Here is a 27,081-nt window from a genome sequence, read left to right as displayed (position 1 = left end):
CACATGTACAAAAATATTTATAGCTGCTCTTTTTGTGGTGGCAAGGAATTGGAAATTGAGGGGTTGCCCATCAATTGGGGAATGGCTGAACAAGTTGTGGTATACGAATGTAATGGAATACTATTGTGCTGGAAGAAACTATGAGCAGGTGGATTTCAGAATAATCTGGAAGGACTTATATGAACTGATGCTGAGTGAGATGACCAGAACCAGGAGAACATTGTACACAGTACCAACAATGTTGTGTGTTGATCAACTGTGATAGATTTGACTTCTCAGCAATACAATGGTCTAAGATAGCTCCAAAGGACTCATGATGGAAAATGCTCTCCAAATCCAGAAAAAATGAACTATGGAATCTAGATGCAGATTGAACCATACAATTTCTATTTTTCTTTTGTTTTTCTTTTTTGAGGTTTTTCTCCTTTGCTCTAATTCTTCTTTCACAGCACGACTAATGCAGAAATATGTTTAATGTGATTGTATATATATCCTATATCAGATTGTTTTCTGTCTTGGGGAGGGGGAGAAAAATTTGAAACTAGAAATCTTATAAAAACGAATATTGAAAACTATCTCTACATGTACCTAGAAAATAATAAAATACTTTTATGATTTAAAAATATATAAATGTTTAATCATTTAATTTTCCTAATATGTGAAAGAATCATAGGCTAAGACGAGGAATTTTTACTTAACAGATGCCCTCTTTGCCACAGCACACATGAATAGTTTCAGGAATTATGAGAGTACATTCTTAATTATGCATGTGTGTGTATATATATATGTGTATTTATGTGTGTGTGCACTCTTCTTCTTTACACCATGGCTTAGAGCTTTTACTCTCAAAAATTAAGAGAAATGGCATAAAAATGTACTCACTGAAAATGTCTGACTTGTTAGCAAATAAAGTCTTGTATTTAAGCTACATTGTTGTATGACATTTATATATAAAAAGAGTCACAAAATATGGTAGTGATTCAAACCCATATCTATAAAGAAAAGTAAGTACATGACCAGCAACTGAATACTTATTGAATTCTTTTTCAATAGAGAAATCTATGAGTGCTAAGAAAGCATTTTATTAAAAATGTGAGATTTTGGGGAAACCGCTCCTCTTCTAATGTACATTGCTAGCATTACTTCCTGTACATTTTAACTGAAATCCTCTTAGTATGCAAAGTAAATAGATTATGATATACTGAAGGATTAGGGCTCCCTGTCTGGTGTCAGATTAATCCCTCATATAGACCATCACTTGAACTGACAGAAATATGGCTTCAGTTCAGCAAAAGGGCTCTATAAGCTAAGTAATACATTTCATTGTTTTGGGCAGAACAAATGGGATGTTTCTTGATTGATTGCTGTATTAAAAATCCAAATTAAATACAAATCTTTCACAAACACTTACTTTCCTCAGATTGTCACAAGGATTCATGGACATGACATATATAATATACACAGCCTAGATGGGGGAAAGATTTGGTTTAATCTTACTTTATTAATGTTAACTTGCTGAGTGAAGAGAAACATCTTTTTGGCTCTTGTTTTAAAAGCATTTACATGATTTTGTGTATGCCCTTTTCCTAATCAAGGAATAACATACTAATTGTTAATATTCAATAAAGTGTTTCACGTAACAGGAGTGGTAATATTGTCAGAAAACCTCTCAATTGTGAATAAATGACTGATTCAAATATAGAGGCATATTCTTTTTCATCAATAAGATCTTCTAAATGAAATGCTTTAAATGTACCATTCTATGAAAATAATTCACAAACACAAAATTACACTGTTAGAATACTGTGATTTGGTTTTCAATACAAATTCTTTACCTACAAGATAAAAATTACATACATACATATATGTGTATACAGATTTCTAGTGTATGCACTCTAATAATAGTGGCAGAATAAGAAAATATATGTTTTCTTTGAATAATTCAGGACAGAAGTATAGTATTGAATGAAGCAGATTACCACCATGGCTGTTCATTTTACATTAGCAGTTAGAAGAGCAAGATTAAATCTGGATTTCCAATGGAATGATGTTAAAGAGGCTCCACGTCTTTTTAAAAGGGGGAAAATAGTGGTTATTCAACTGAGATTATATTTCTAGATTACAAAAATGGAGAGCATTCTTGAAGAAATACTCCTTCTTTTGAAAGTCAGCTTTTTTCATGAAGGTATTTGAAGTCAAGATCTACTCCATTGAAATGGCAATAGAATGATTTTTAGACTCTTAAAGTAGCAGCAAGTAATGTCTGCATCCAAATGAAGATTTTCTAAAAATGAACACACGAAGAATTGTATATATAGCATTTCTTTCATGAAATGTGTTTGGAGTAAAACATTACGCAGAAAAATATTGTGATACTGTGTAGTTTTTTTCCCTTTAAATGTTGAGACTTAAAGCAAAAATAGAGGAGGATGCATAAAAACACATTTCTGGAAGTGATTGAAGAGAAATGTATTATCTGGCACTTTACCAAGAAGAAAACTTTAGATCTAGTATTTCAGATATGCTCTCAATATTTCATTTTAGTCACTGGCATTCCAGTTAGAGCTAACTAGAATCAACATGAAAGCTATTTAGGACCTGAGTATTTCTAAGAGCAGTTGGAGAAGAGCCAAGAGGAGGTCATCCCTAATAAGACATTTTGAGAGAGGGTTGATTGTACCATTGCTGAAGGAGAAGCCACAGGCATATTTATACTAAGGGCATATAGATGCCGTTGAGTCGGCAGGACTCCGCTTGTGTGACTCCTCTTGCCTTAGTGATAAACTGGCCCCTTGAGAACCTCTCTGGGCTGTGGCTGAACAAGAACATCAATCAAGAGTTAACTCTTACTTAGTCAATCAGGTTTGACTAATTGATGTCCTCATTCTTCCAACATGTTGTAAAACAAGGCATTCACCATACAATCAAAATCTCAAAGCAAATAATTTATATCCTCGCCACTGCCAATACTTGGTTCTCTGAAAATATGGATCAATTTTTGCCTGTAAAACCAAGGGATGAGTTAGGCAGTAGTCACCTAAGAAAAGAATTTGTCAACTGTCAAATCTTATGTAGGTAACACAATGTGAGACTAAATCATACAGTTGATGAATAGCATAATGGGTTTCATTTGTCTACAGTTAAACTTATTTGCTGTTTTACATTTCATTTTTGGTATTAATAAATATGTAATTATATATGGCCATTTGCTTTACTCCATATGAGATCTGAATGGGTTCTTTGGGTTACTAGATCAATATTCAGGGTGGATAACTTAAAACTCAGTAATGGCGTTGGTGATGGTTTTAAGTATATACTCTCTCTGACCTTCCCATCTATGCAGTGCTTTTCCCACATATCAGAGGTACAGTATCCATGGTGTTTAGAAGTAGCAGGTAACCTAGAAGTGAACAGCCATTTGAAGAGGATGTGGTGAGTGGTTTGTCGGAGTGATGGCTGGTGATTGATATGGGGAAACCTGGTGAAAAATGGACTATGTGTATATGCCATGTGTGTTCTCATTGGGGCACATTTAGGAATAAAGTTATAAAGTCATCAAGTGAAAGATTGGGTTTTCTTTGTTACACCAAACCAAAGTGAACCATTCTCAGAGAACCATCATCTTCAATTTCCTGAAACAAAAAGAGAGAAAAAAATCACACTCTTGCAGATAGAATAAGCTGATTATTGATTTTATAGTAGTTAGCTAATATATATAGTGGGACAAAAGTACTTTAAATTATTTGTAATATAAGGACCAATCTTATTGGTAAATTTTAATTCACTGTCCCCTCTCTATTGTGAACTACCAAAGTATTATTTATCCCTTTTCATATTCTACATCATATTATTTATTTTCATATATATGTATATGTGTCTGTCTGTCTATCTATCTATCATCCATCTCTCTCTCTCTCTCATGCCTGACTTCCCCTTTCTCCACTGGATGGTCAGCTCTGTGAGGGTAAGAAACAGACTTTACTTTGTACATCCCACAGGGTCTCACATAGTGACTTAGAAACAATAGGTGTTTTATCAATGTCTGTTGAATTTAATTTGATTTATTAAAATCAAGGAAGGAAGGTAAAACACACTTAATATATGAAGTACAAGAAAGTTGAAGTTAGAAAAGACCAACTTTAAGTTGAAATTTAAAAATTTATGATATAGAGAAATTCGCCATAAAGAAAAGATGAAAAGTAGCTACTAAAATAAAACACTGTTGTTATGACAGTGAGAATGTCTTATGCTTCATTTTAGTGAATTATTTATTTCACACATTTTAGCAAATTAAAATTAATTTTTAATTGAGAATGTTGCCATGTCCCTTGAATTATTACGATCTAGAATATCACAAGAGTACGCTTGAAAGTACTGATGCAAAAGCATTTTGGCAGGTAATATTTGGGGCATAAGTCCTATACGGAGCTGCAAAGATAGACTCCTCATGATTTCCTGCCCCTGTTGGTTTATGACAAACTTCGTTTTTCCATTTCCCTAGCCTGTGGAGGAGAGTCAGGCTCATTGACTGGATAGAAATGTAAGACACTGTTGAATGAGACAAGAAACCAGCTAAATTGGGAGTGAAGGTGTCTGTGTGTTATTTGAGAAAGCAAAGTATCTTGCTACAGATGTTGGAGTTTAGAGATAGCCAACAAAGAGTTAAAATGGTAAAGGTGAAAGGCAAGGATGATTGCAACACAGGTTGGGCTACACAGTGGCATGTATGGCAAAGGAATTAAGAACATTGATATTTCTCTTAAATTATAGGTTAATCTGAATTTAATTGAACTTTGTAAACTAGTCACCTCTAATTTGAGATATTTCCTAAGTTATCTTTTGACTCCTTCTAAGTGATTTCCAGAAAGTCATTGCCTTTGAACTACATGCAAACAGCCACACCCCAAAGAAAATGTAGGCATGGAAAGTAAGGGAAATGAATGTAGGTGCGTGTATATACTGCTTATACACAGAATAAAAAAAAAAAAACCCTGGAAAAACAAGTAACAAGGAGAATGAGTAATTTAATACTGCCTGGGGCTTGTGTGTGTGTGCTGGCAAGTTCAGTGGGGTTTGGGTAGCTTTCAGTTTAATAAAAAAGAAAGAAAGAAAGAAACAACCAAAACCCCAACAACCCACAAAAACCATTGTAAGTCCTAACACTTTTCCAAAGCACCAACTCCATCTCTTGGTTTGTGAGCTACTATGTTAAAGTGTACTTTGCATGATCTTACAGTCCTCACGAGAAGATGTAGATTCGATTAACTCTATTATCACTGCCTTGTTGAATTATATTAGTGACAATCACTTAATTTGTCCAAGGTTGCTGAGAATAATTCCTTTTGGGTGCTCAAACCTTTCATCCCCTTTGATTCCGTGATTTACCCACTTTCTTGAATTCCAATAGCCTTTGCTACCAGTCACACAAATCCTTCTCTGGACCCTATTTTTATTTATTTTTTATTTTTTATTGAGGCAATTGGGGTTAAGTGACTTGCCCAGGGTCACACAGCTAGAAAGTGTTAAGTGTCTGAGGCCAGATTTGAACTCAGGTACTCCTGACTCCAGGGCCGGTGCTCTATCCATTGCACCACCTAGCTGCCCCTGGACCCTATTTTTAAATAAAGATAGATTATAGAAAGATATAGTCAGATGAAATATCATCAACCCCATTCCTGTTTTAGGATCTTCTAAACCATTTGAGTGAAATGATGATTAATCCTATTTTTAAAAATTCAAGGAGAAGGAGATTCTATAACTTTTCACAGTATCCTGTACTGCTGTGTAAGCACCCTGGCTGGACCTTTATTTCCCTCCCAAGGACTCTCTAAAGATGAATGAGAGGAGCAGTAGGAGCTTGCCAGAGTTAGGTGGCACTTTAGAGATGATCTAAACTAATCTCTTTATTTAAGAAACTGAGGCCCAGAGAGGCTAGTTGAGTTGTGGGGCCAGGATTTAAAATCACTTTTTACCTAACTCCAAGCTGAATATTTTCATCAGGACACTGTCGGGAGTGCATGGGTATACATTTCCAAATATCGGGGGTATCAGCATTAATACTGGGTAGTGTTCTCAGAGGGTATCCTCAAGATTTTAAAAAAATCCCCAAAACTTGCCTTTAAAAGATGGTAAGAAAAGCGAAACATCTTTGAATATATAGGTGTATGTGAACCAGGATTAAGGAATTTGTATGTGCATATATTTGTTTTGGCCATCACTCATTTTTATCTTTCTTGCCTACTTTGGTTGGTGATTTTATTTAGAAAGTAGGAAGTTGTGGCTGTGAGGGAGATTGATCTTCATTTCATTAAGTGCTAAACAGTGTGCTCACCTTTGATTGAAAGAGGCTGCATGTTAATTCCTGTAGTAATTTACAGAAGCAACAAAAGGGTTTTCCCCAATCCCTCATCTGGTTTCTACATTCATCTTAGTGCATTTTGTGAACCACACCCTTATTGTGTTACGTAATGTTGGGTGATACCAGGTCACCTTTCCTTGTGATTTTTCAAAAAGTGTACACGAACTATGGTAAGTGAATTCTTTTTTTTTTTTTAAGCTAATTCTACAGACAAGTCAAGGTCTGCTTTTAGTTTGCTTCTTAGAATTTACACTTAATGTTAAATAGCTAACATTTGTCTACATTTTACAGTTAAATTATTTATTCACATTATCCGATTTTATTTTCACAAACATGGTAGGACCCTCATCTTATAGCTAGCCTGTCTCAGCTTTATTTTTAAAAAGAATTTACCTAAAGTGAAACAACTAATAATTGGCCTAATTCAGGCCTTTTGACTTTTAGCCTAATACTCTTTCTACTCTTAACAATTTTAGATGATAATTTTCTTTGTTATTTCAAATCATTATCTCTACATCAATCAACCAACCAACATTTATTAAGTACCTACTACATGTGAGTCATTCTGCTAGGTGGGCAGGATACAAAAACAAAGAATGAAAGAATTCCTTCTTTCAAGAAGTTTACATTCTAACGGGCAGTATCATAAATGAGATTTCCTCTTTTTTTTGTAGCTCTATGGATACTTTCCCATAAAAGTATAAATATGGCCAACATAGAATTTTTAGTAATTGTATTTACATGTTGTTTTATAGTTTATATAGTTTTCTTCACAATTGTGAGTTTCAGTGGTGGAAGGGAGCTTGGGTGTCATCCAGTACAACTCAGACTTGAAAAAAATCTTATAAGTAGGCATTTGGGCTTTCCTTGAAGACGTGCAATGAAGGGGAACTCACTGTCACCTGAGATGGCCCATCACACTTTTGGTCAGCTTTTTCCAGCCTTCAAGTCTAAATTGGCTGCTTCTACCTATTGTTTCTGCTTCCCTGCTCTCTGGAATCAAGCAGATCCAGACTAATCTCTTCTACAAGACATATTTTCAAGACAGGTATCACTCCTCCAACTCTGGGTTAAATATCCCCAATTCCTTCAGCCAATCCTAATCTGGCATGAAGCAGAGACCTTTCACCAATGAAGAAGTAGGGTGGAAGGGGCACTGAATCAAGAGTCAGAGGATGTGGGTCTCAATCTTACCTATGATCAGACCATTGCACAAGTCTTCTTTTATAAAATCGTGACGTTGGACTGAATTGCCTGAGGCTTTAGCTCTAGATCTCTTATCTCTGGCTATCTTGCTTTCCTGATTAAACTTCCTCTGGATATTCTCCAGCAGAGGTGTCAGTCTCAAGGCCCAGATGCAAAATACTCAGAAAGCGGCCCAAACTAGGTTAAAATGTAATTGGGTGGCGGCAGCTAGGTGGCGCAGTGGACAAAGAACTGGCCCTGGATTCAGGAGGACCTGAGTTCAAATCTGACCTCAGACACTTGACACTTACTAGCTGTGTGACCCTGGGCAAGTCACTTAACTCCAACTGCCTCACCAAAAAGGAAAAAAAAAGTAATTGGGAAATGTTTAACAAAAATAAATGAAAATACAACATGCCTTAGATAATGTTCATTTGTGGTTTTCTAAGTCACTATGCAGTTAGGTGGTACAGTGGATTGATCTTCCTGAGTTTAAATCTGACCTCAGACACTTAACTAGCTGTGTTACCCTGAGCAAGTAACTTAACCCTGTTGGCTTCAGTTTCCTTATTTGTAAAATGAGCTGGAGAAGGAAATGGCAAACCACTCTAGTATCTTTGCCAAGGGAACCCCAAATGGAGTCATGAAGAGTTTGACAAGACTGAATAACAATGAACAAAGTCAATATGCAGCGGCAGGCTTCTGTTTCTATTTTTTTTCTTTTGTGTTCTGTTTCTATTTGAGTTTGAGTCACTGCTCCAGCTTTTCAGGGTCTTTCCTAAACTTCTATGACTACCACTGAACATCATACCAGAGATGTTGTCTGATCTTCTGTCACCTTATTTCTAGAAGCTGTGAGTCTCATTACATGGCCTAACATCATGTGAGCTTTTCTGGTGGTCCTCTCACACCCCTGACTCACATTGACCTTGTAGTCTGCTAAAACAACAAAAAACAACCCCCCACAAAACCCTGGATTTTTTTTTTAGACTTCTATATAGTTATCTTCTTGTTATCCCTTTTTGTACTTGTGGATTTTTTTTTTTTTTTTTAGTAAGGCAATTGGGGTTAAGTGACTTGCCCAGGGTCACACAGCTAGTAAGTGTTAGGTGTCTGAGGCCGGATTTGAACTCAGGTACTCCTGACTCCAGGGCCAGTGCTCTATCCACTGTGCCATCTAGCTTCCCCTGTACTTGTGGGTTTTTTAAAGCCGAAGTACAGGATTTAAATTTTTTCCCTGTTATATTTCACCTTATTAGGTTGGGCCTGGCGAGATCTTTTTGGATGCTGACTGTATAATCCTCTCCCTCCCGGCTTCATGGCATCTCCAAATGTGTTGAGTATGTGATGATGAGTCGTGCCTTTATTCAAGTCACTAATATAGATGTTGAACAACACAGTTCTCTGGGGATCCACCAGAGGCCTCTTTCCACATTTAGATTGTTAATGACTTATTTTGGTGGCCAGTCATTCAACCGGTTCCAAATCCACTTACATGTACTATTGTACTTTGTCTCTCTTATGCACTGAGAGACACAGTGGGCAAAGGCTGGCTTGGGTGAAGACAGTGAAAAATATGTTGGAAAACAGAGCTCCATAGCCAGAAAGAGGAAGCCTCGTGTCTATACATAATGAATATTTTCATCAAGGAGGAAGTCAAAAAGACCTGGACATTGTGAGCATGAAATAGGAATACAAAAATGAAAGTGATTATTCTAGACACCAACACAAATGTTAAATGACACCAGGCTTAGCCCTTGTTGTTAGGTGTGATGAAGAAGACACTCTTGTTCAGGTTTGGCTTGGCTTAGGCAATTTCTGAGATTCTGGGAGCTTGTGCCATTTTGGAGGTTGGTAGAGACCAGAGGGCTGAGAATAAATCTCATGGAGAAGGAGGCATTTCACAAGGTCTCAGAGGCGGATGGAGGCTCAGAGATCCCCTGGTTCCATACATAGATGAACACAAATCCCCTATACAATGTTTTCCACAAGTGGTCATTCAACCCTGGAGTGCCGGGGAGTTCACTGCCACAGAAAGTACTGCATTCTACTTCTTTGGACAGCTCTAATTGTTTCTGTAGCTCTTAGTTCTACTCTCTGGTAGCAAGCAAAACAAGTCTAATCTCTTTCCCATGACAAACTGTTAAATGTTTGAAGACCACTATCCTGTTGGAGTAAAATCTTCTCTCATCTAGGCTAAAATACGTCAGTTCCTCCAGTCTTTTGTGGGTCTTGTCAAATTCCTTTATCATACTGGCTGTCTTCCTTTGGATACCATCCACTTTATTATTTCTTATTAATGTCTCCTGTTTATTTATTTTATTGTTTATTATTATTATTATTATTATTATTATTATTATTCCTTTCTAAAATGTTCTTTCTAGGACCAAAAGGCATATTTCAAAGGTGGTCTGGCCGGGCTAGAGTACAATAAGACTGTTGTCCTCTCTTATTCAGCATAAGATTACGATCTTTTACTTGTATTGAGTTGACGAATATCCAGGTTTTGGTTTTGGTTTGTGTGGTTTTTTCCTTCTGATGAGCAGCTATTTATTTAGTAACCCCTTCCTTAATCTTGTGCTTCTGAAGTTGATTTTTTGAATCCAAGTGTAAGACTTTAATTTTATCCCTGGGATAAAGACTGGTAAGATCTTTTTTGGATGCTGACTTTTATCTGCTGTATTAACTATCCTTGCTGACTTTAATGGAAGCTTTAATGAATGTGTTGGAATTCAACATGTATGAAGGTGAATGAGGAGATCCTAGGCATAGGGATCAGCATGAAAAAGGTAGTGAAAAAGGCGGTAGCACTCAGAAGCATATCTTTTTTTTTGGTGGGGGTGGGGGGTGGGGCTGGGTTGGAGGAAGTTGCTTGAAAGGGCAAGAACTATCAAGTTTGACTTCAGTACCCACCATCCAAGTAGTATTGGTGTTGTGGTAGTCAGATTTGCAGTTAGTTCTATCTTTGCTGAAGCTGTAGTTTTAAAATAATAATATATTTAGCTGTTCTTATTGAGAGTTTTGGGGTTTTTTTGGGGGGGGGCAGGGCGACGAGGGTTAAGTGACTTGCCCAGGGTCACACAGCTAATAAGTGTCAAGTGTCTGAGGTCGGATCTGAACTCAGGTCCTCCTGAATCCAGGGCTAGTGCTTTATCCACTGCACCACCTAGCTGCCCCCAAGTTTTTTTTTTAACATATTAAAAAAGAATTAAAAGCCAACAATCCCAGGGTAAGGAGTAAACATGACAACAATTTTCCAGTTACAACAAACATCACTTTGATGTGCTAACAGCTGATGAAGAGCCGTCCCATCAGGCCTTTCCTGGAATTGCTAACATAAGCAGAATTTGCCTTGCTTTGGAAAATAGTTAGTTGTGAAGATTAGAGAACATAGAAATAATTAATATAATGTGATACCGAGATGCACTTTGGTACAACCAAGGTGCCCAGAGCTTGACCTTTCTATATGCCCCCAAGAGGCTTTTAAATCATCTTGAACATTTTTTAGAGCCTAGTAATGATGCTCTCTGTCCAGGCCTGAGAGGAAGAATAAGTTTCAATTAAGCAGTGATTGAAAACAGTTTAAGATTAAGGCAAAACCAATTATCTTTACATATTTGTTCTTCTCTAAGTCATTCTATATCATCCTTATCCTTTTAACTAGGTGGCACAGTGATAGAGTGCTAGGCCTAGAGTCAGGAAGACTCATCTTTCCGAGTTCAAATCTGGCCTCAGACATTTACTAGTTGTGTGACCCTGGGCAAGTCATTTAACCTTGTTTACCTCAGTTTCCTCATCTGTCAAATGATCTGGAGAAGGAAATGGCAAGTTACTCTCTCTGCCAAGAAAACATCAAATGGGGATATGAAGAATCATACATGACTGAAATGGGTGAACAATACTCATAGGGCAGCTGGCTGGCATATTGAATAGACTGACAGAATCAAGGAGACCTGAATTCAATTATATTTCAGATACTACTAGCTGTGTGACCCCAGGCAAGTACTTAACTTCTCTGCCTCAGTTTCCTCACCTGTAAAATGGGGATAATAATAGCACCTACATCACAGAATTATTGAGAGGTTCAAATAAGATTATTTATACATATATACACAAACATTCACACATTTATATATGTATTTGTTTAAAATGTTATTTTATGGATTATAATATATATTTGTAAATCTTCAAGCACTATTTATGTCACCATTCTTCTTCTTCTTCTTTTTCTTTTTTGTTCTTCTTTTTCTTATTGACAATGACAAGTGGAAGGAATCTTAGAGATATTTTAAAGATGAAGAAGCTGGAGCCTGGAATGGTTGGATGACCTGCCTGCACTGATGCAGCAAGGTAATAGTGGAGGAGGATTTGAATCCAGGGCTCCCGAATCCAATCCCAGTGTTTTTGCTTCCTGTTTCACAATTTTTAATTTTTATTAGGAAAAAAAGTGGTTGGGCATAATAAGGCCCTAATCTTTGATTCCCAGTTAAGCAACCTGTAGGTAGAAGACTTAACTTTGACTCCTGGTTCAGTGTTATCATTCGTGTTCGCTAATATGGAAGCTTCCTTGACCTCTGTAATTTTTAATTTCCTGTGAGAAGAGAAGGCTGGACTAGATTGGGGGTTCTTAACTTGGCTCTGTGGACTGATTTCAGGAACTTAGGAAAAAAATGACTATCTCAATATAATTTGGTTGTCTATTTTATTTTGTGCATTCAAGAACATCATTCTGAGAAAAGGTCCATGGGCTTCATCAGCTTGTTACTCCATAACAGAAACAAGTTAAGAACCCCCGGACTCAGTGATCTCTGAGGTTTCTTTTTTCTTTTTTTTGGTCGGGCAATGAGGGTTAAGTGACTTGCCCAGGGTCACACAGCTAGTAAGTATCAAATATCTGAGGCTGGATTTGAACTCAAGTCCTCCTGAATCCAGGGCTGGTGCTTTATCCACTGCACCACCTAGTTACCTCCATCTCTGAGGTTTCTTTTGGCTCTAGACCATTTAATGAAATTCAACAGGGATAAGTGAGGCACTTGGGTTAAAAGGATCAACTTCACAAATATAAGATAGGGAAAACCTGCTTTGAAAAAGGTCTGGAAGTTTTAGTGAAATTCAACTCAAGATAACTTGGTAGTGTAATGTAGCATTCAAAAGAGCTCATACAATCTTCAGCTGCATTGACAGGGGAGGCTATAGGCCTACAAGGGCTCTGCCCTTGTCAGACCTCATCCAGAGCACTGTGCTCAGTCCTGGGCACCAGGTGTAAGAAGGACGTTGATCTCTGGAATTATGGCCAAAGGGCTATAAAGCTGTGCATACCCTTTGTCCCAGTAATACCACTTTTGGGTCTTTTTCCCAAAGAGATAATAAAAAAGGGAAAAGGACCCACATGTACAAAAATATTTATAGCTGCTCTTTTTGTGGTGGCAAGGAATTGGAAATTGAGGGGTTGCCCATCAATTGGGGAATGGCTGAACAAGTTGTGGTATATGAATGTAATGGAATTCTATTGTGCTATAAGAAACAATGAGCAGGAGGAGTTCAGAGAAACCTGGAAGGACTTGCATGAACTGATGATGAGTGAGATGAGCAGAACCAGGAGAACATTTTACACAGTATCATCAACATTATGTGTTGATCAACTGTGATAGACTTGACTCTTCTCAGCAATACAATGGTCCAAGATAGTTCCAAAGGACTTATGATGGAAAATGTTCTCCAAATCCAGAAAAAAAGAACTGTGGAATCTAGATGCAGATTGAACCATACCATTTCTTTTGTTTTTGGTGCTGTTGTTTTTCTATTTTGAGGTTTTTCCTCAATGTTCTGATTCTTCTCTTATGACTAATGCAGAAATAAGTTTAATGTTATATATATATATATATATATATATATATATAACCTATATCAGATTACCTGCTGTCTAGGGGAGGGGGGAGGGAAGGGAAAGGGGAGGGAGAGAGAAAAATCTGAAATGGGAAAGCTTGTATAAACAAATGTTGAGAACTATCTTTACATGTAACTGGAAAAAAATAAAATACTTTTATCAAGAAAAAAAGGACATTGATCAGCTGTCACTGATTAGTTTAGAGTGTCCAGAGAAGGGCCACCAAGGTAGGGAAGGGCCTTGAGTCCATGTCATGTTGGGATCAGCTGAAGGAACTCTAGGCAGGTTTGGCCTGGAGAAGAGAATCCCAGGGACGGCATGATGGATTTGGAGTTCTGTCACATGGAAGGGGCTGGAATTGTTTGGTTTCTCCCAAAAGGGCTTAACCTGGAGAGCAATAGGGTGGAAGTTGGAAGGAAGCCAAGTTAGACTTTATGTCAAGAAAAGCTTCCTAACAATTAGAGCTGCACAAAGGTGGTCATGGGCTACCTGGGAGGAGGAGGTGCCCTGTCCTCGGAGGGCTTTGAGCACAGGCCTCTTATCAGGCACATAATAGTGGGGAATGCCTTCTCTGCATTGGCTGAATGAGATGGAAACTCAGGGCCCTTCAACCTCCAGGGTTCTGTGACTCTGTGATCCACAGCCATACAAAGTTTGTTTGGACTTATCTTTCTGGTACCATGCTGCTTTTCTAATTATTCACTATGTATTTTTCCCCTTGGGGCAATGAGGGTTAAGTGACTTGCCCAAGGTCACACAGCTAGTAACTGTGAAGTGTCTGAGGCTGGATTTGAACTCAGGTCCTCTTGAATCCAAGGCCAGTGCTTTATCCACACTATGTCTTTTAATAAACAACAATATACACTAGACCAACATCTTACACTGTATAGCCAACTAAGGTCAAAATGGGTACATAATTTAGACATGACGGGTGATACCATAGGCAAATTAGGAGAGGAAGGAATAGTTTGCCTGTGAGATCTATGGAGAGGGGAAGAATTTATGATCGAAGATGAGATAGAGAACATTATAAATGCAGAATGGATCATTTTGATTACATTAAATGAAGATGCTTTTGCACAAACAAAACCAATGCAACCAAGATTAGAAGCAAAACAGAAAGCTGGGAAACAATTTTTACAGCCAGTGTTTCTGATAAAGGCCTCATTTATGAAATATCTAGAAAACTGAATAAAATTTATAAGAATACAAGTCATTCTCCAATTGAGAAATGGTCAAAGGATATGAACAGGCAGTTTTCTGATGAAGAAATCAAAGCTATCTATTGCCACATGAAAAAATGCTCTCAATTACTATTGATTAGAGAAATGTAAATTAAAACAGCTCTGACATACCACCTCACACCTATCAGATTGGCTAATACAACAAAAGAGGAACATGATAAATGGTGGAGAAGACGTGGGGAAATTGGAACACTAATGCATTGTCAGTGGAGTTGTGAATTAATCCAACCACTCTGGAGAGAAATTTGGAACTATGCCCAAAGGGCTATAAAACTGTGTATACCTTTTGACCCAGTGATGCCACTACTAGGTCTGTATCCCAAAGAGATCATAAAAAAGGAGAAAGGACCCACATGTACAACAATATTTATAGCAGCTCTTTTTGTGGTGGCAAAGAATTGGAAATTGAGGGGGTGTCAATCAATTGGGAAATGGCTGAATAAGTTGTGGTATATGAATGTAATGGAATACTATTATGCTGTAAGAAATGATGAGCAGGCAGATTTCAGAAAAACTTGGAAAGACATATCAACTGATGCTGAATGAAATGAGCAGAATCAGGAAAACATTATTGTGCAATGATCAACTATGATAGACTTAGTTCTTCTTAGCAATACAATGATCCAATATAATTCCAAAACTCATGATTAAAAATACTTTTGAGGGAAAGAACTATGGAATCTGAATGCAGATTGAGGCATACTATTTTCAATTTAAAAAATTTTTTTCTTTCATATGTTTTGTTCTGATTTTTTCACAACATGACTAATGTGGAAATATGTTTAACATGTTTGTACATATATAACCTACATCAGATTTCTTGCTTTCTTGGGGAGGGAGAGAGAAGGGAGGGAGGGAGAATTTAGAACTCAAAATCTTACAGAAATGAATGTTGAAAACTATCTTTACCTGTAATTGGGAAAAATAAAATACTATTAAGTGAGTAAAAATCCAAAAAACAATCCCCAATAAATAAAAAACAATTCCCCCAAACAAACCCAACAATATGCAAGCATGTTTGTAAATGCTTAGAGAAAAGATGGAAGATGTGCGTGTGCGCGCATGCGCGCGTGTGTGTGTGTGTGTGTGTGTGTGTGTGTGTGTGAGAGAGAGAGAGAGAGAGAGAGAGAGAGAGAGAGAGAGAGAGAGAGAGAAGAAGAAGGAGGAGGAGGAGGAGGAGGAGGAGAACAAGAACAAGAACAAGAAGATGAGGAAAGAGGAGGAAGAGGAGGAGGAAGAGGAAAAAGAGGAGAAAGAAGAAAAAAGAAGAAAGTTTGAGAGGTTATATGAAGAATAGGTTTGGGGATATAATCCCTTAGTTCTGGGATTAAATACTCCAACATAATTTAGATGATCTCATAGATAAATCATGCCTAATGGACCATCATTAGGAGAGCAGCTAGGTAGCTATGTTTCACAGAAAACTGCTAAACTTTTGAGGTTGATATCACGGAAAGAAATCATGCCTTCCCACAGAGACAAAATAGGAAATGCATGAGGGGTTGCTGCTTTTCATATTTTTCTGTGCACAAGTTCACCCTTCTATAACTTCAACATAATAATCTTAACACATAGTAACCTGGGCAGAATATGAAACATGTACTTTGTTTTTAATGTGAGCCTTAAATATCTTATAAATACTAAATGAAAAATGTGTTACCTGCTCTGTGTAGTCTTCTTCTAGTTCTCCTTTAAAAAGAAAAGATTACAGGAATTTAATGTGGTTCTGTAACATCATATTGGAACTCAGTTAAAAAAAAAAAGCTTTTAGATTATTAGCATAAATTTCAGTTTCTTTATTGTAAAGCACAGCATTTTTTTTTTTTTTTTTGGTGAGGGGCAATGAGGGTTAAGTGACTTGCCCAGGGTCACACAGCTAGTAAGTGTCAAGTGTCTGAGGCCGGATTTGAATTCAGGTCCTCCTGGGGCAGCTAAGTGGCGCAGTGGATAGAGCACCGGCCCTGGAGTCAGGAGTACCTGAGTTCAAATCCGGCCTCAAACACTTAACACTTACTAGCTGTGTGACTCTGGGCAAGTCACTTAACCCCAACTGCCTCACTAGAAAAAAAAAAAAGAAAGAAAGAAGAATTCAGGTCCTCCTGATTCCAGGGCCGATTCTTTATCCACTGTACTGCCAGCTGCCCCCAAGCATGACAATTCTTAAAAAAAATTGCATTCTAAATAAATTGAAATGCTGAACAGCTTTAAAGAAAGTTATATCTAAGACACAATATAGCAGATGAGATTTTATCAACAATATACAACATTTGATGAATTTCTATTGCCTAGATTCTCATGTATGTTGTGGGTGATGTCTGTCATTGATCAGAGTATTAATATATTATGCTTATCTTATATTTCTGTTTGTAAGATAATGGTTTAGAATATTAAAAATGTGTTTTTAACAAACCCTGTGGGTTAGGTGCTATTGTAATCTGCATTTCCTAGATGAGGAAACTGAGGATAAGCAAGGTTAACCAAATCACTCAAGGTCACACAGCTTGTAAATTTCTGGGACAAGATTTGAACTCAAGTCTTTCTGACTCTAAGTCCAGAGCTCTATTCACTGCACCACCTAGCTGCACTGTATTGTGACTAGCATTAATTAATAACTGGTAAGTCTGATGGTTATACCTAATACTGACATATTTCTCAACCTACAGACTTTTTGTCCAGTGTTAATTTAACTAACTGGGTTTTAAAAAATCTTTCTTAGGAGCCATTGGGAAATCATCCCCATGTCTATGGAGCCTGTCTATTGGATCAGTTTTGCTTATGTTTACTCTTGTTCCCAATACTTGTTGGAGTTTCTTAAAGACATATTTTAAATATTCTAAACCATTATTTTGGAAATAGAAATGTCAAGACAAGGAATCTTCTATTGATCCTGAAATCTGCACGGGGGACTAATCTGTGGCAGCTTTTTGTACTACTCAATCAAATGCTGTTTGATAGTCACAATATGACTACAAAGCACAATGGGATTTTGTATCCTGTACTTATTTCACTAAACTGTGTGATGTTAAAGATATGGTTTTGTTTTTTACCCCTGTGAAATGTCTCTTTGTGAAGTCTTGATTTTTCCCTTCTAATCCCTTCAATGTGGATGTAGATGATTCCCTTAAACTTTCTATGGATGAGAAAGTAGATGGATGAGTCAGTAGTTATTGATGTTTTCTGTCATTTTTTGCCACTTTGAAGGTCTGAGATTTTCCATGCCTTTAGTTTCTATTGTCAACATGACCATGTTTTCCCCCATTCTCAAAAAAAAAAAAAAAAACCAACCCCTTGATCCATCCCCACTAGTGACTGTGCTATATCTCTCCTCCCTTTTGTGGCTAAACTCCTTGAGATAGTTGTCCACAATAGATGCTTCCACTTTCTTTTCCTGCTCTTCTTAACTCTCTACAGTCTGGCTTCTGAACTCATCATTCAGCTGAAACCACTTTCTCCAAAGTACTAAGATCCCTTAATTGTTCAATCTAACGACCTTTTCTCAAATCTTCAGGCTTCTTCACCTTTCTGTACTGTTTGACACCGTCAATGATCCTCTCTTCCTTGATACTTTTTTCAGTCTCTTCTACCTGTCTGCTGATTCTCCTCTGTTTTCTTTGCTGGATCTTGCTGGATGTCATACCTACCAACTGTGTCCCACATGTGTCTGCCCTGGTTCCTCTTCTCCCTCTTTGGATTTCATGTGGCAATCTAATCAGCTCCCATAGTTTTAATGGTTATCTTATGTCTGCTTGTCTGGCCCTAACTTCTCTTCTAACCTCCAGTTTCATATCCCCAACTGTCCATTAAACAATTTGAACTGGATGTCCTTTAAACATCTTAAACTAAAAACATCCCAAACTGAACTAATTATCTCTAACCACCCTCAACTCTCCTTTCTTAACTTCCATGTTACTTTCTTTTTTTTTGTAAATTTCTTTCTTTCTTTCTTTCGTGAAGCAATGAGGGTTAAGTGACTTGCCCAGGGTCACACAGCTAGTAAGTGTCAAGTGGCTGAGGCCGGATTTGAACTCAGGTCCTCCTGAATCCAGGGCCAGTACTTTATCCACTGTGCCACCTAGCTGCCCCTCTATGTTACTTTCAAGGGTACCACCAGCCTCCCAGGTATCCAGGCATCCAATCTAGGTGCCTGGCACACAATAGGTGCTTAAGTAATGCTGGTTAATTGACTGAACCTGACCACAACTCTGCATCTCAATTATCCTGTCTAATTACGTTGCTGTTCACTGTTTTGTATGTGTTGCCCCCAAATGGGCTCGCACCCCTTTTTTCTATTTATTCATTCAATAAAAGTTTAAGTACATGTTCTGTGCAAATTACTGAACTATGTGCTAGAGGAGGTACAATGCTTAAGATGACACTCTCTCAACCCTTAAACAGCTTACAACCTTGGAGAGAAGATACACACACAAATGTAATAGAAAAGATGATGTGCATGGCTTTAAGGTAGTAGAGTGGATAGAGTACTGGACATGGAGGCAGGAAGAACTGAATCCAAATCTGGCTTCAGATACTTACTGGCTGTGTAATCCTGCTCAAGTCACTTAACCTGTTTGTCTTAGTTTCCTCATCTAGAAAATGGGGATAGCAATAGTAACCTACCTCCCAGGGAGGTTGTTGTGAGTATCCAATGAGATAATAATTGTAAAGTAATTGTCTGGCACATAGTAAGTGCTATATTCATTTAAACTATTATTATCATTATTATTTCCACTAAAGTCCCATTACTAACAGTGTAGAGTCTGCATAGCACAAGGTTTGGAAGCTCCCACAAAGCTAGCCAAGTTTTGAGTATGGGTCTGGCAAAGACCCACTTAAGGAAGTTCAGAGAAGCTTATCACTAGGTGAACTAAAAAAAATTTTTTTTGACCATAGCAAATCATTAAACAATGGAAGGATTGTGATCTGAGTTAAGGACTTACCACAGTGATGAAATCAGGCCTCTTTTGAAATACCAGAGTATGATAAAGGTATGCACATTGAAGGTTTGTGAGAGGACTCTCATTTTTATCTTTAGTTCTGACTTCTCCCCCTAGCTCTAGACAACCATTAATTCCTGCCTGTTGGCTATCTCCATCCAAATGTCCTACTTGTATCACAAACTCAGCACGTCCAAAACTGAATTATGAGCCTTCACTCAAAGCCTGCTCCTCTTCTCTCCTTTCTTTTTTTTTTTTATGTCCATGTCTTAACCATTTGCCCAAACTTGAATTCTTTGACTTCTTTTTCCTTCCACTCTTCCCTACCCCCAATCTAATCAGTTGCCAAGTTCTACTGATATCAGTGGAAATAACTCAGTTAGTTTACTTTTACTTCTTTGAAAGGAAAGTTCCTTCACTATATTTTCCTGTAAGTTATATATTTTGGTTTGATGATGATTATCCTTACCTTCTGAATTCCAGGCTAACATCTTTTCCGTCAAGGGTGCAGCGTAGTTGTCTTTCTCAAGTCTAGTCTCTCTATCAGGTGCCAATCTGTTGTATTTAGGTCTTGTGGCAGGAGAAAAACAGATGTGGTGGTGAGAAAACATTTTTTAACCCTTCTCAAGTATTGAACAGGACCATAATATTGTTTGAACTGTTGTAATACTTTTTATGTAGTGTCCTTCTTCTTCCATGACAGATCTTCCCATTGCAGTTATTCATAGCTGACATTTTTTAAAAGTCAAAACATGGTATGAAATCTTTGTCCTTCACCTTATTAAGATTTTTATTTAACTGAGTATTCTGAGCACCAACAACATTTAATTTATACGAATGGAATATTTTGTATGGAATTGGTTCTCAGGAACAACCTTCAGTCAGACAGCAGAGGAGCAAGAAAACAATGGGAATACCAGTATATTCCACAGTTAAGATGGACAATACAAGTATATGTTTTTGTCCCTAGTCTTTCTCTAAAATACTCATAGCCCATAGCTCAGGAGGTTGCACTCCAAGCATTCTTTTTAATTTTGTTCATCTGAAATATCTTCCTGCTTTTTGAGGAAGGGTTGTGCATAATTATTTGAATGGAATTATAATCAAGTACATGAAATATTTATATTTAATATTTGTTAGTTTGCATAATACTCTTTTCAGGTTAAGAGTTTACTATTACTTCCCTATTACTTTCTTAATTTTTTTCTCTTATGGTAAGAGATTATGACATTTCTCCCTTTAGTAAACATTTAGTAAGTGTCTAGTGTTATGGAAAATACTCTGCTAGGAACTGATGGAAAATATAAAGATGAAAAAAACCAATAGCCCTCGCCCTCATAGAGCATACAGTCTAAATCTAGTAAGGGAGATAAGCAATGTACACAAACAATTCTAATATAAGATGGAAAACAATAAGTATGTAAGAAAAGTACAAAGACATTGCTGTGAGAGTCCTAAGGAGAAAGGCATTTGGCTAAGGGCAATCAAGGAAGACTACATGGAAGGGGTGGCATTTGGGTCATTTGGATCTTGAAGGATGGGTAGGAACATTTAAGTAGGCTGAAATGAGATGGAAGAGCATCATAAGCAGAAGGAATACACTCACAAGAGCATAGAAGCTTCTCTGTTTGTAGACCTACTGATGTTGTTGTGAAGTAATAATCATATAGAATACATGACAGGATCTGGCACCAAGAAGACTTGACAGACAAATTGAATCTAGATTTTGCCTCCAAAAACACATTGAATGTCAAACTAGGGCTTAATCTGGGGTCTGTGAATTTGATTTTAAATATTTTGATAACTAAATATCAATATGATTGGTTTCCTTTATAATTATACTTATTTTATTTTCTGCATTTGAAAACATCGCTTTGAGAAGAGGTCTGTAGCTTTCACCAGACTGCCAAAGGGGTCCATGACACAAGAAAGGTAAGAACCTTTCAGTCAGGGGGTTTGAACTTGCAGGCCACCGAAGAAGGTTTTAGATGATTAGATCTGGGCCTTGGAAAGAGGAATCAGGCAGAAGGATGAATTGCAGGGAACCATAAAGTCAGGAGGATATTGCAAAAGTGCATCCAAGTGTTAATATAGCAGAGACTGAAACTAGTGTGGACAGTACTGGGAATGGAAAGGCAGGGATGGATATAAGAAAGCGATGATTTCAAGTGTTCTAATGTGGTGCTTTTACAGTCCCTTGGAATGTTGCATTATTAAATCAGAACAGTGATTTAAATATCTTACCATCTAAATGGTTGAGCTTTCATGGTATCTTTGTATTCCGAGCTACATTTCTTGAATATTTAGGTTAACTTTTAATATACTGAACCTTGGCGGAAAAAGGTCTTTGCAAATAGAAGGAGGTACATTTATAGGTTGTGATATAGTGATTTGAAATCAATAGATAATGATTTTGGCTTATTTTTTTGATCCCATGATAAGTAAGCTTTGCAAATATAACATAAAATTCCAAACAAAAAACTCTATCTCTGAGAATGTAAAAAGAGCTAGAGGGGCATCTGGATCTTCCTGGATACTTTTCTTTCTCCTCCCAGCAGAGTGAAGGTTATTCAGGCAGCTGAGAATCCATAAAGCAACATTTTTTCCTCATCCGCTTTCCTTGAGCCATATTAAAGCCACAATAAATGCAAGTACTCCTTTGCTTTAAGCTTTATTGGCTCAGAAAAAGAAACCAAGAAACTTCATTGGAGACCAGATTAGGCCAAAGAGAGAGATTCTTTTTGCTCTTTAGCCCCATTATCTGTCCAGTTGTATCTTGATCAGCTTTCTTACATGTGGCTACGGATTCAGTAGAGGACTGTAAACGGCTTTTTTTGGCAGCCAAATTGCCGACACCCTTCTATTTTCATGTTCTAAAAGAGCTTACATTGTCCATCCTCTTTGAATGTGTCTTTAAAATCGGCCAATGCTGGGAGGATTTTAGACAAAACCCAAGGTTTAGAAAAAAGATGTTGCTGTTTAGCTTATAGTTTTATAGTCAACAAACATAAAAAGCCCAGTGGGGATAAAAGGAACTTAACCAGTTCTATCTAATACATATAAATCTACCTAAGAGCTCAGTGAACTGGAAGTACTTAGTGTACTACTACGGTTATTTCAGTTTAAGATGCAGACAAGGGCCTTCCGCACATATGCCACATATTCTTTCCTTATGCCAAGTTACCACAAATGAAAAGACTGAGATGTGTAAACAAGGTCAGCCTAGGCTGGGCCAACTTGGAATGGGATAATTGTCAGCTTTTTTCTGTCGGCAGTGACAGTTTGCTTTGAGTCAACATTAATGAACTAGAGGTTATAAAATATTTTTTAATCGATCAATTTCCAGGCACTTTATTTATAAATTTCCCTGTTTTGCAAGGGCTGAAAATTTCCACCTGTGAGGTCTGTGAGTACATGAAAAGTCTAATTCGTGTTTCTTTTTGCTCTCGATGATGGTGGAATGCAATTTTAGAAGCATCTTTTCCAGTTGGAAAGTAAATATTTAGATAAGATCAAATACAAAAATCAAAATTATTTTAAACCAATGTAAATAAACAGGGTGGCATTTAATTTGCCTCTGGTTTCAGATTTACTAAGCATTAGGAAACAAACCAATAGGATGCTTATTCCAGGGAATGTCTTTGCAAACATGGTGGTTTGATGACCTGGAAAAGACCAGAAGCCTGTGAGTTAGCAGATACAGGCTCTGGTCTCAGCTCTACTGGGCACACCTTTGAGTCTTTTTCCTCATCTGACAGAGAGGTTTGGATCTGATGTTCTCTAAGGTCTCCTTCCATTCTGAGATTTCATGATTACTAGAATAACACAGAAATACAGAATCCTAATCTCAGGGTTTGCTCCAACTTCCTCATTCTAGAGGTGAAAGAAGGAATGCTTTTCAAGTTATTTTTGCATAGCAGTAGGTGAGCATGTATCACATCAAGGACAGATGGACAGTCAGAGGGAGGCTTCCAGCATGTCAGGTGGATTCCTTGTGGCTACCTTATGGGAGATAGACATGAATCCCATAGCATAGATAGGAAGGTATGGATGGGTTGCAACCTGCATTACTGAAGGGCATGTCCAAATTAATGAGTACTGATCCACTTGAGCATTTGAGAGCACACTCAGATCAGTGAGAAAATAGACTCATTTGAGCATAGTGTCATTCCTCAAATTTTTATTCTCTCCCTTTCTTACTCCATGACTTTTTTCCTCTTCTAATATTGCTTCTTTGTATAAGGTTTTTCTCTGATCTCTTTTATTTATAAGAGAAAATGAAATCAGAAAAAAGTATTTTTTATTTCCCTTTCCTTTTAAATCAAGAATAAGTTTAAATATGGTTATGAGTTGACATTTGCTTCAGGTCTAATTTTACTAAAGTTTTTTTTCCCCAATCAGTTGCACAGTTAAAAATATAATCTTTGCTCCAGCGTAGAATTTGTAGATTTTTTTTGTACTTATGATTTCAACAACCTTACAGACTTGTCCTATCTGATGCTGAGGTGGTTCTACAAAATCACTACTTCTTCAGTGGAACATCATCATACGTGAGAGATCCATTTCCAGGCAGCCAAAATTTAGACTTCGGAAACTTAAACTAATCTTTGTAGAGAACTGAAAACACAGTGTGGAATAGAAGGGACGAGAGTAGGCCGGGTTGGGCTGACTGGACAGGCTTGAAGTGGAGACTCGACACATTCATGAGATTTGTGGCCAGTGGGCAGCTCCACTAGGTGAAGGAGAACCTATAGCTTGATTGGGATGGAAAGGCCCAAGTCCTGGGGAGCAAATTGACATTGACCAGCAGGGGGCACCTGGCTTTTAGAGGAGAAACGTGAATTGAACCTTCCTGAGGCATTGTGGAAAGATGAATGAAATTAGTCTCTTCAAACAGGAGAGACTTAATTGGGGAAGAAGAGTGTCCAGTGACATCCTGAAAGGAAAATGAGAAGAGGGCATAATCCTTTTCTTCTCAGGAATCCCATAACCCCTTGTTTAAGGTCTAGCTGGAAATGACACCTCTCCAATGAATTTGGACATTGTCTATCTCCCTAGCTATCTACTTTGCACATCTCAGGGGGTTGGGGAGGGTGGTAATTACAATCCTCAGAGAAACAGAACATTGGAAAAGTGTTAAGTTCTAGTACAAATCATTGATTAAAGCTTGAGCCTTGGGGTTCAGAGACCAAATTCAACCTTCTCTCCTTCCAAGTCACTTAATTGGATGCTGGGGAGTTACTTTGAATTTGCAAGATTTCACCTGGGAATGAGACAAAGAAGCAAATAACTACATTTAGAACTGAACTGGGGGCAGCTAGGTGGCACAGTGCATAAAGCACTGGCCCTGGATTCAGGAGGACCTGAGTTCAAATCCAGCCTTAGACACTTGACACTTACTAGCTGTGTGACCCTGGGCAAGTCACTTAACCCTCATTGTCCCACCAACAAAAAAAAAAAGAAAAAAGAAAAGAAAAAAAAATTATTTAAAAAAAAAAGAAAGAAAGAACTGAGCTGTAAGGACCAAAGATTTGATAGATCATGGATTCTTAACATTTCTTGTATTATAGATACCTTCAGTGCTAATCTGGTGATGCCTGTGGACCCCTTCTCAGAATGTCTTTAAATAGGTGAGATAAAATGTATTGGGTACCAAGGAAATTATACTGAAATTATTATCCAGATATTTAAAAAAGAACCAGTTGGGGCAGCTAGGTGGCACAGTGGATAGAGCACCGGCCCTGGAGTCAGGAGTACCTGAGTTCAAATCCGGCCTCAGACACTTAACACTTACTGGCTGTGTGACCCTGGGCAAGTCACTTAACCCCAATTGCCACACTAAAAAAAAAAAAAGAAAAAAAAGAACCAGTTTGTGGACCCCAGGTTCAGAATCCCTGACATAAAGGGATTTGGCATTGAGGCTGAACTGGATGCAGGGTCTCAACTAAATGGCTGAACTACCTGACAAAAGGATTTAGGTTTGAGTTTCCTCCTGTAAAACTAGAGTGTTAGAGACAATGATCTCTGAGTCTGCAGGTCTTGGACTTTTTTCCAATCCTGCCTCTGGGACCTCTGGTTAGTCACTTGACCATCCCTCATCAATAAAGTGAGAGGGGTGTTTTAGACAGCCTTGAAGGTCCTTTACTGCTCTCAAGCTATGATATTCATATTGGTTTTTGCATCTATTAATCCGGATGAGTCAAGTTTTACTGTATGACTGTCTAGTGATAGATAAGTCAAGTCAATAAGAACTTGTCACTCAGTTGTGTCTGATTCTTGGTGACCCGACTTGGGTTTTTTTTGGCAAAGATACCAGAGTGTTTTGCCATTTCCTTCTCCAGCTCATTTTACAAAGGGGAAACTGAGGCAAACAGGGTTAAATGACTTGCCCAGGGTCAGTGTCTGAGGTCAGATTTGAATTCAAAGAGATGTCTTTCTTACTCCAGGCCTGGCACTCTATCCAAAGTGCCACATAGCCACTCATCAAAACATTTACTATATGCTTTTATGCACCAGGCACTGTGCCAAGTGCTTGGAATACAAAGTAGGTCCACCCCCCCAAAACAACAACAACAACCAAAACCTAGACAACAAGAACAACAACAAAAACCAGTCTCTGCTCTCAAGGAGTTCACAGTCTATTGGAAGAGATGACATGAAAAGAACCATGTACAAACAAAATATATACAAGATAAATTGCAGATAATCACTCCAATCTGTTTATTCCTAAGATCCTTAGATTGTCCAGATTTAAATCCTCTTAACTTTTAGAGTGTGAGGCTTGTGATATTTCCCTTAAAGGCACTGTAAAAAAAAGTATTGTTGTGGCTCAGTGGTTTCAGTGAGGTCTGACTCTTCATGACCCCATTTGGGGTTTTCTTGGCAAAGATACTAGAGTGGTTTGCCTTTTTCTGCTCCAGCTCATTTTACAGATGAGGAAACTGAGGCAAACAGTTTATAAAAAAGTATAATATATAATTATACTAAATGATTAGCCTCATCACAGTAATCTATGGGCAGCTATGTGGCACAGTAGGTAGAGCTCTGGGTGTGGAGTCAGGAAGACCTGAGTTCAAATCCACCCTCAGACACTTTCTAGCTATGTGATCCTCACCAAGTCACTTAACTTTTGCCTGCCTCAGTTTCCTCAATTGTAAAGTGGGGATCTTAAAAGCACCTACTTTGAAGGTTGTTGCAAGAATAAAATAACATAATATTTGTAAAGCTCTTAGCATAGTATCTGGCACATGCTAGGTGCAATATAAATTATTATATTTTATTATTATTACTATTATTAGATGTACCTTGGGATCTTAAAGGGCATTAAATCACCTTAATTAGTAACTATATTATAACTGTATCAAATATGTATAGTACTGGGGGCAGCTAGGTGTCACAGTGGATAAAGCACTGGTCCTGAATTCAGGAGGACCTGAGTTCAAATTCAGCCTCAGACACTTGACACTTACTAGC

The 27,081-nt window shown here is 37.7% G+C and overlaps 1 protein-coding gene across 1 annotated transcript in view; it reads right to left on the bottom strand.

The window, feature by feature from the left end:
- Nucleotides 1-583: 583 nt before the first annotated feature.
- Nucleotides 584-27,081, bottom strand: part of LOC122740785 (WD repeat containing planar cell polarity effector) — a 415,321-nt gene continuing 388,823 nt past the window's right edge. Inside the window, 3 exon segments of the mRNA XM_043983483.1 lie at nucleotides 584-3,632; nucleotides 16,335-16,363; nucleotides 20,078-20,178. Coding sequence (XP_043839418.1) covers nucleotides 3,582-3,632; nucleotides 16,335-16,363; nucleotides 20,078-20,178 — 181 coding nt within the window. The 3' untranslated portion in view covers nucleotides 584-3,581.

The sequence above is a fragment of the Dromiciops gliroides genome, chromosome 2, assembly GCF_019393635.1.
Source record: "Dromiciops gliroides isolate mDroGli1 chromosome 2, mDroGli1.pri, whole genome shotgun sequence".
NCBI classification, from domain to species: Eukaryota; Metazoa; Chordata; class Mammalia; order Microbiotheria; family Microbiotheriidae; genus Dromiciops; species Dromiciops gliroides.
This window is presented reverse-complemented; position numbering and strand designations above follow the sequence as displayed.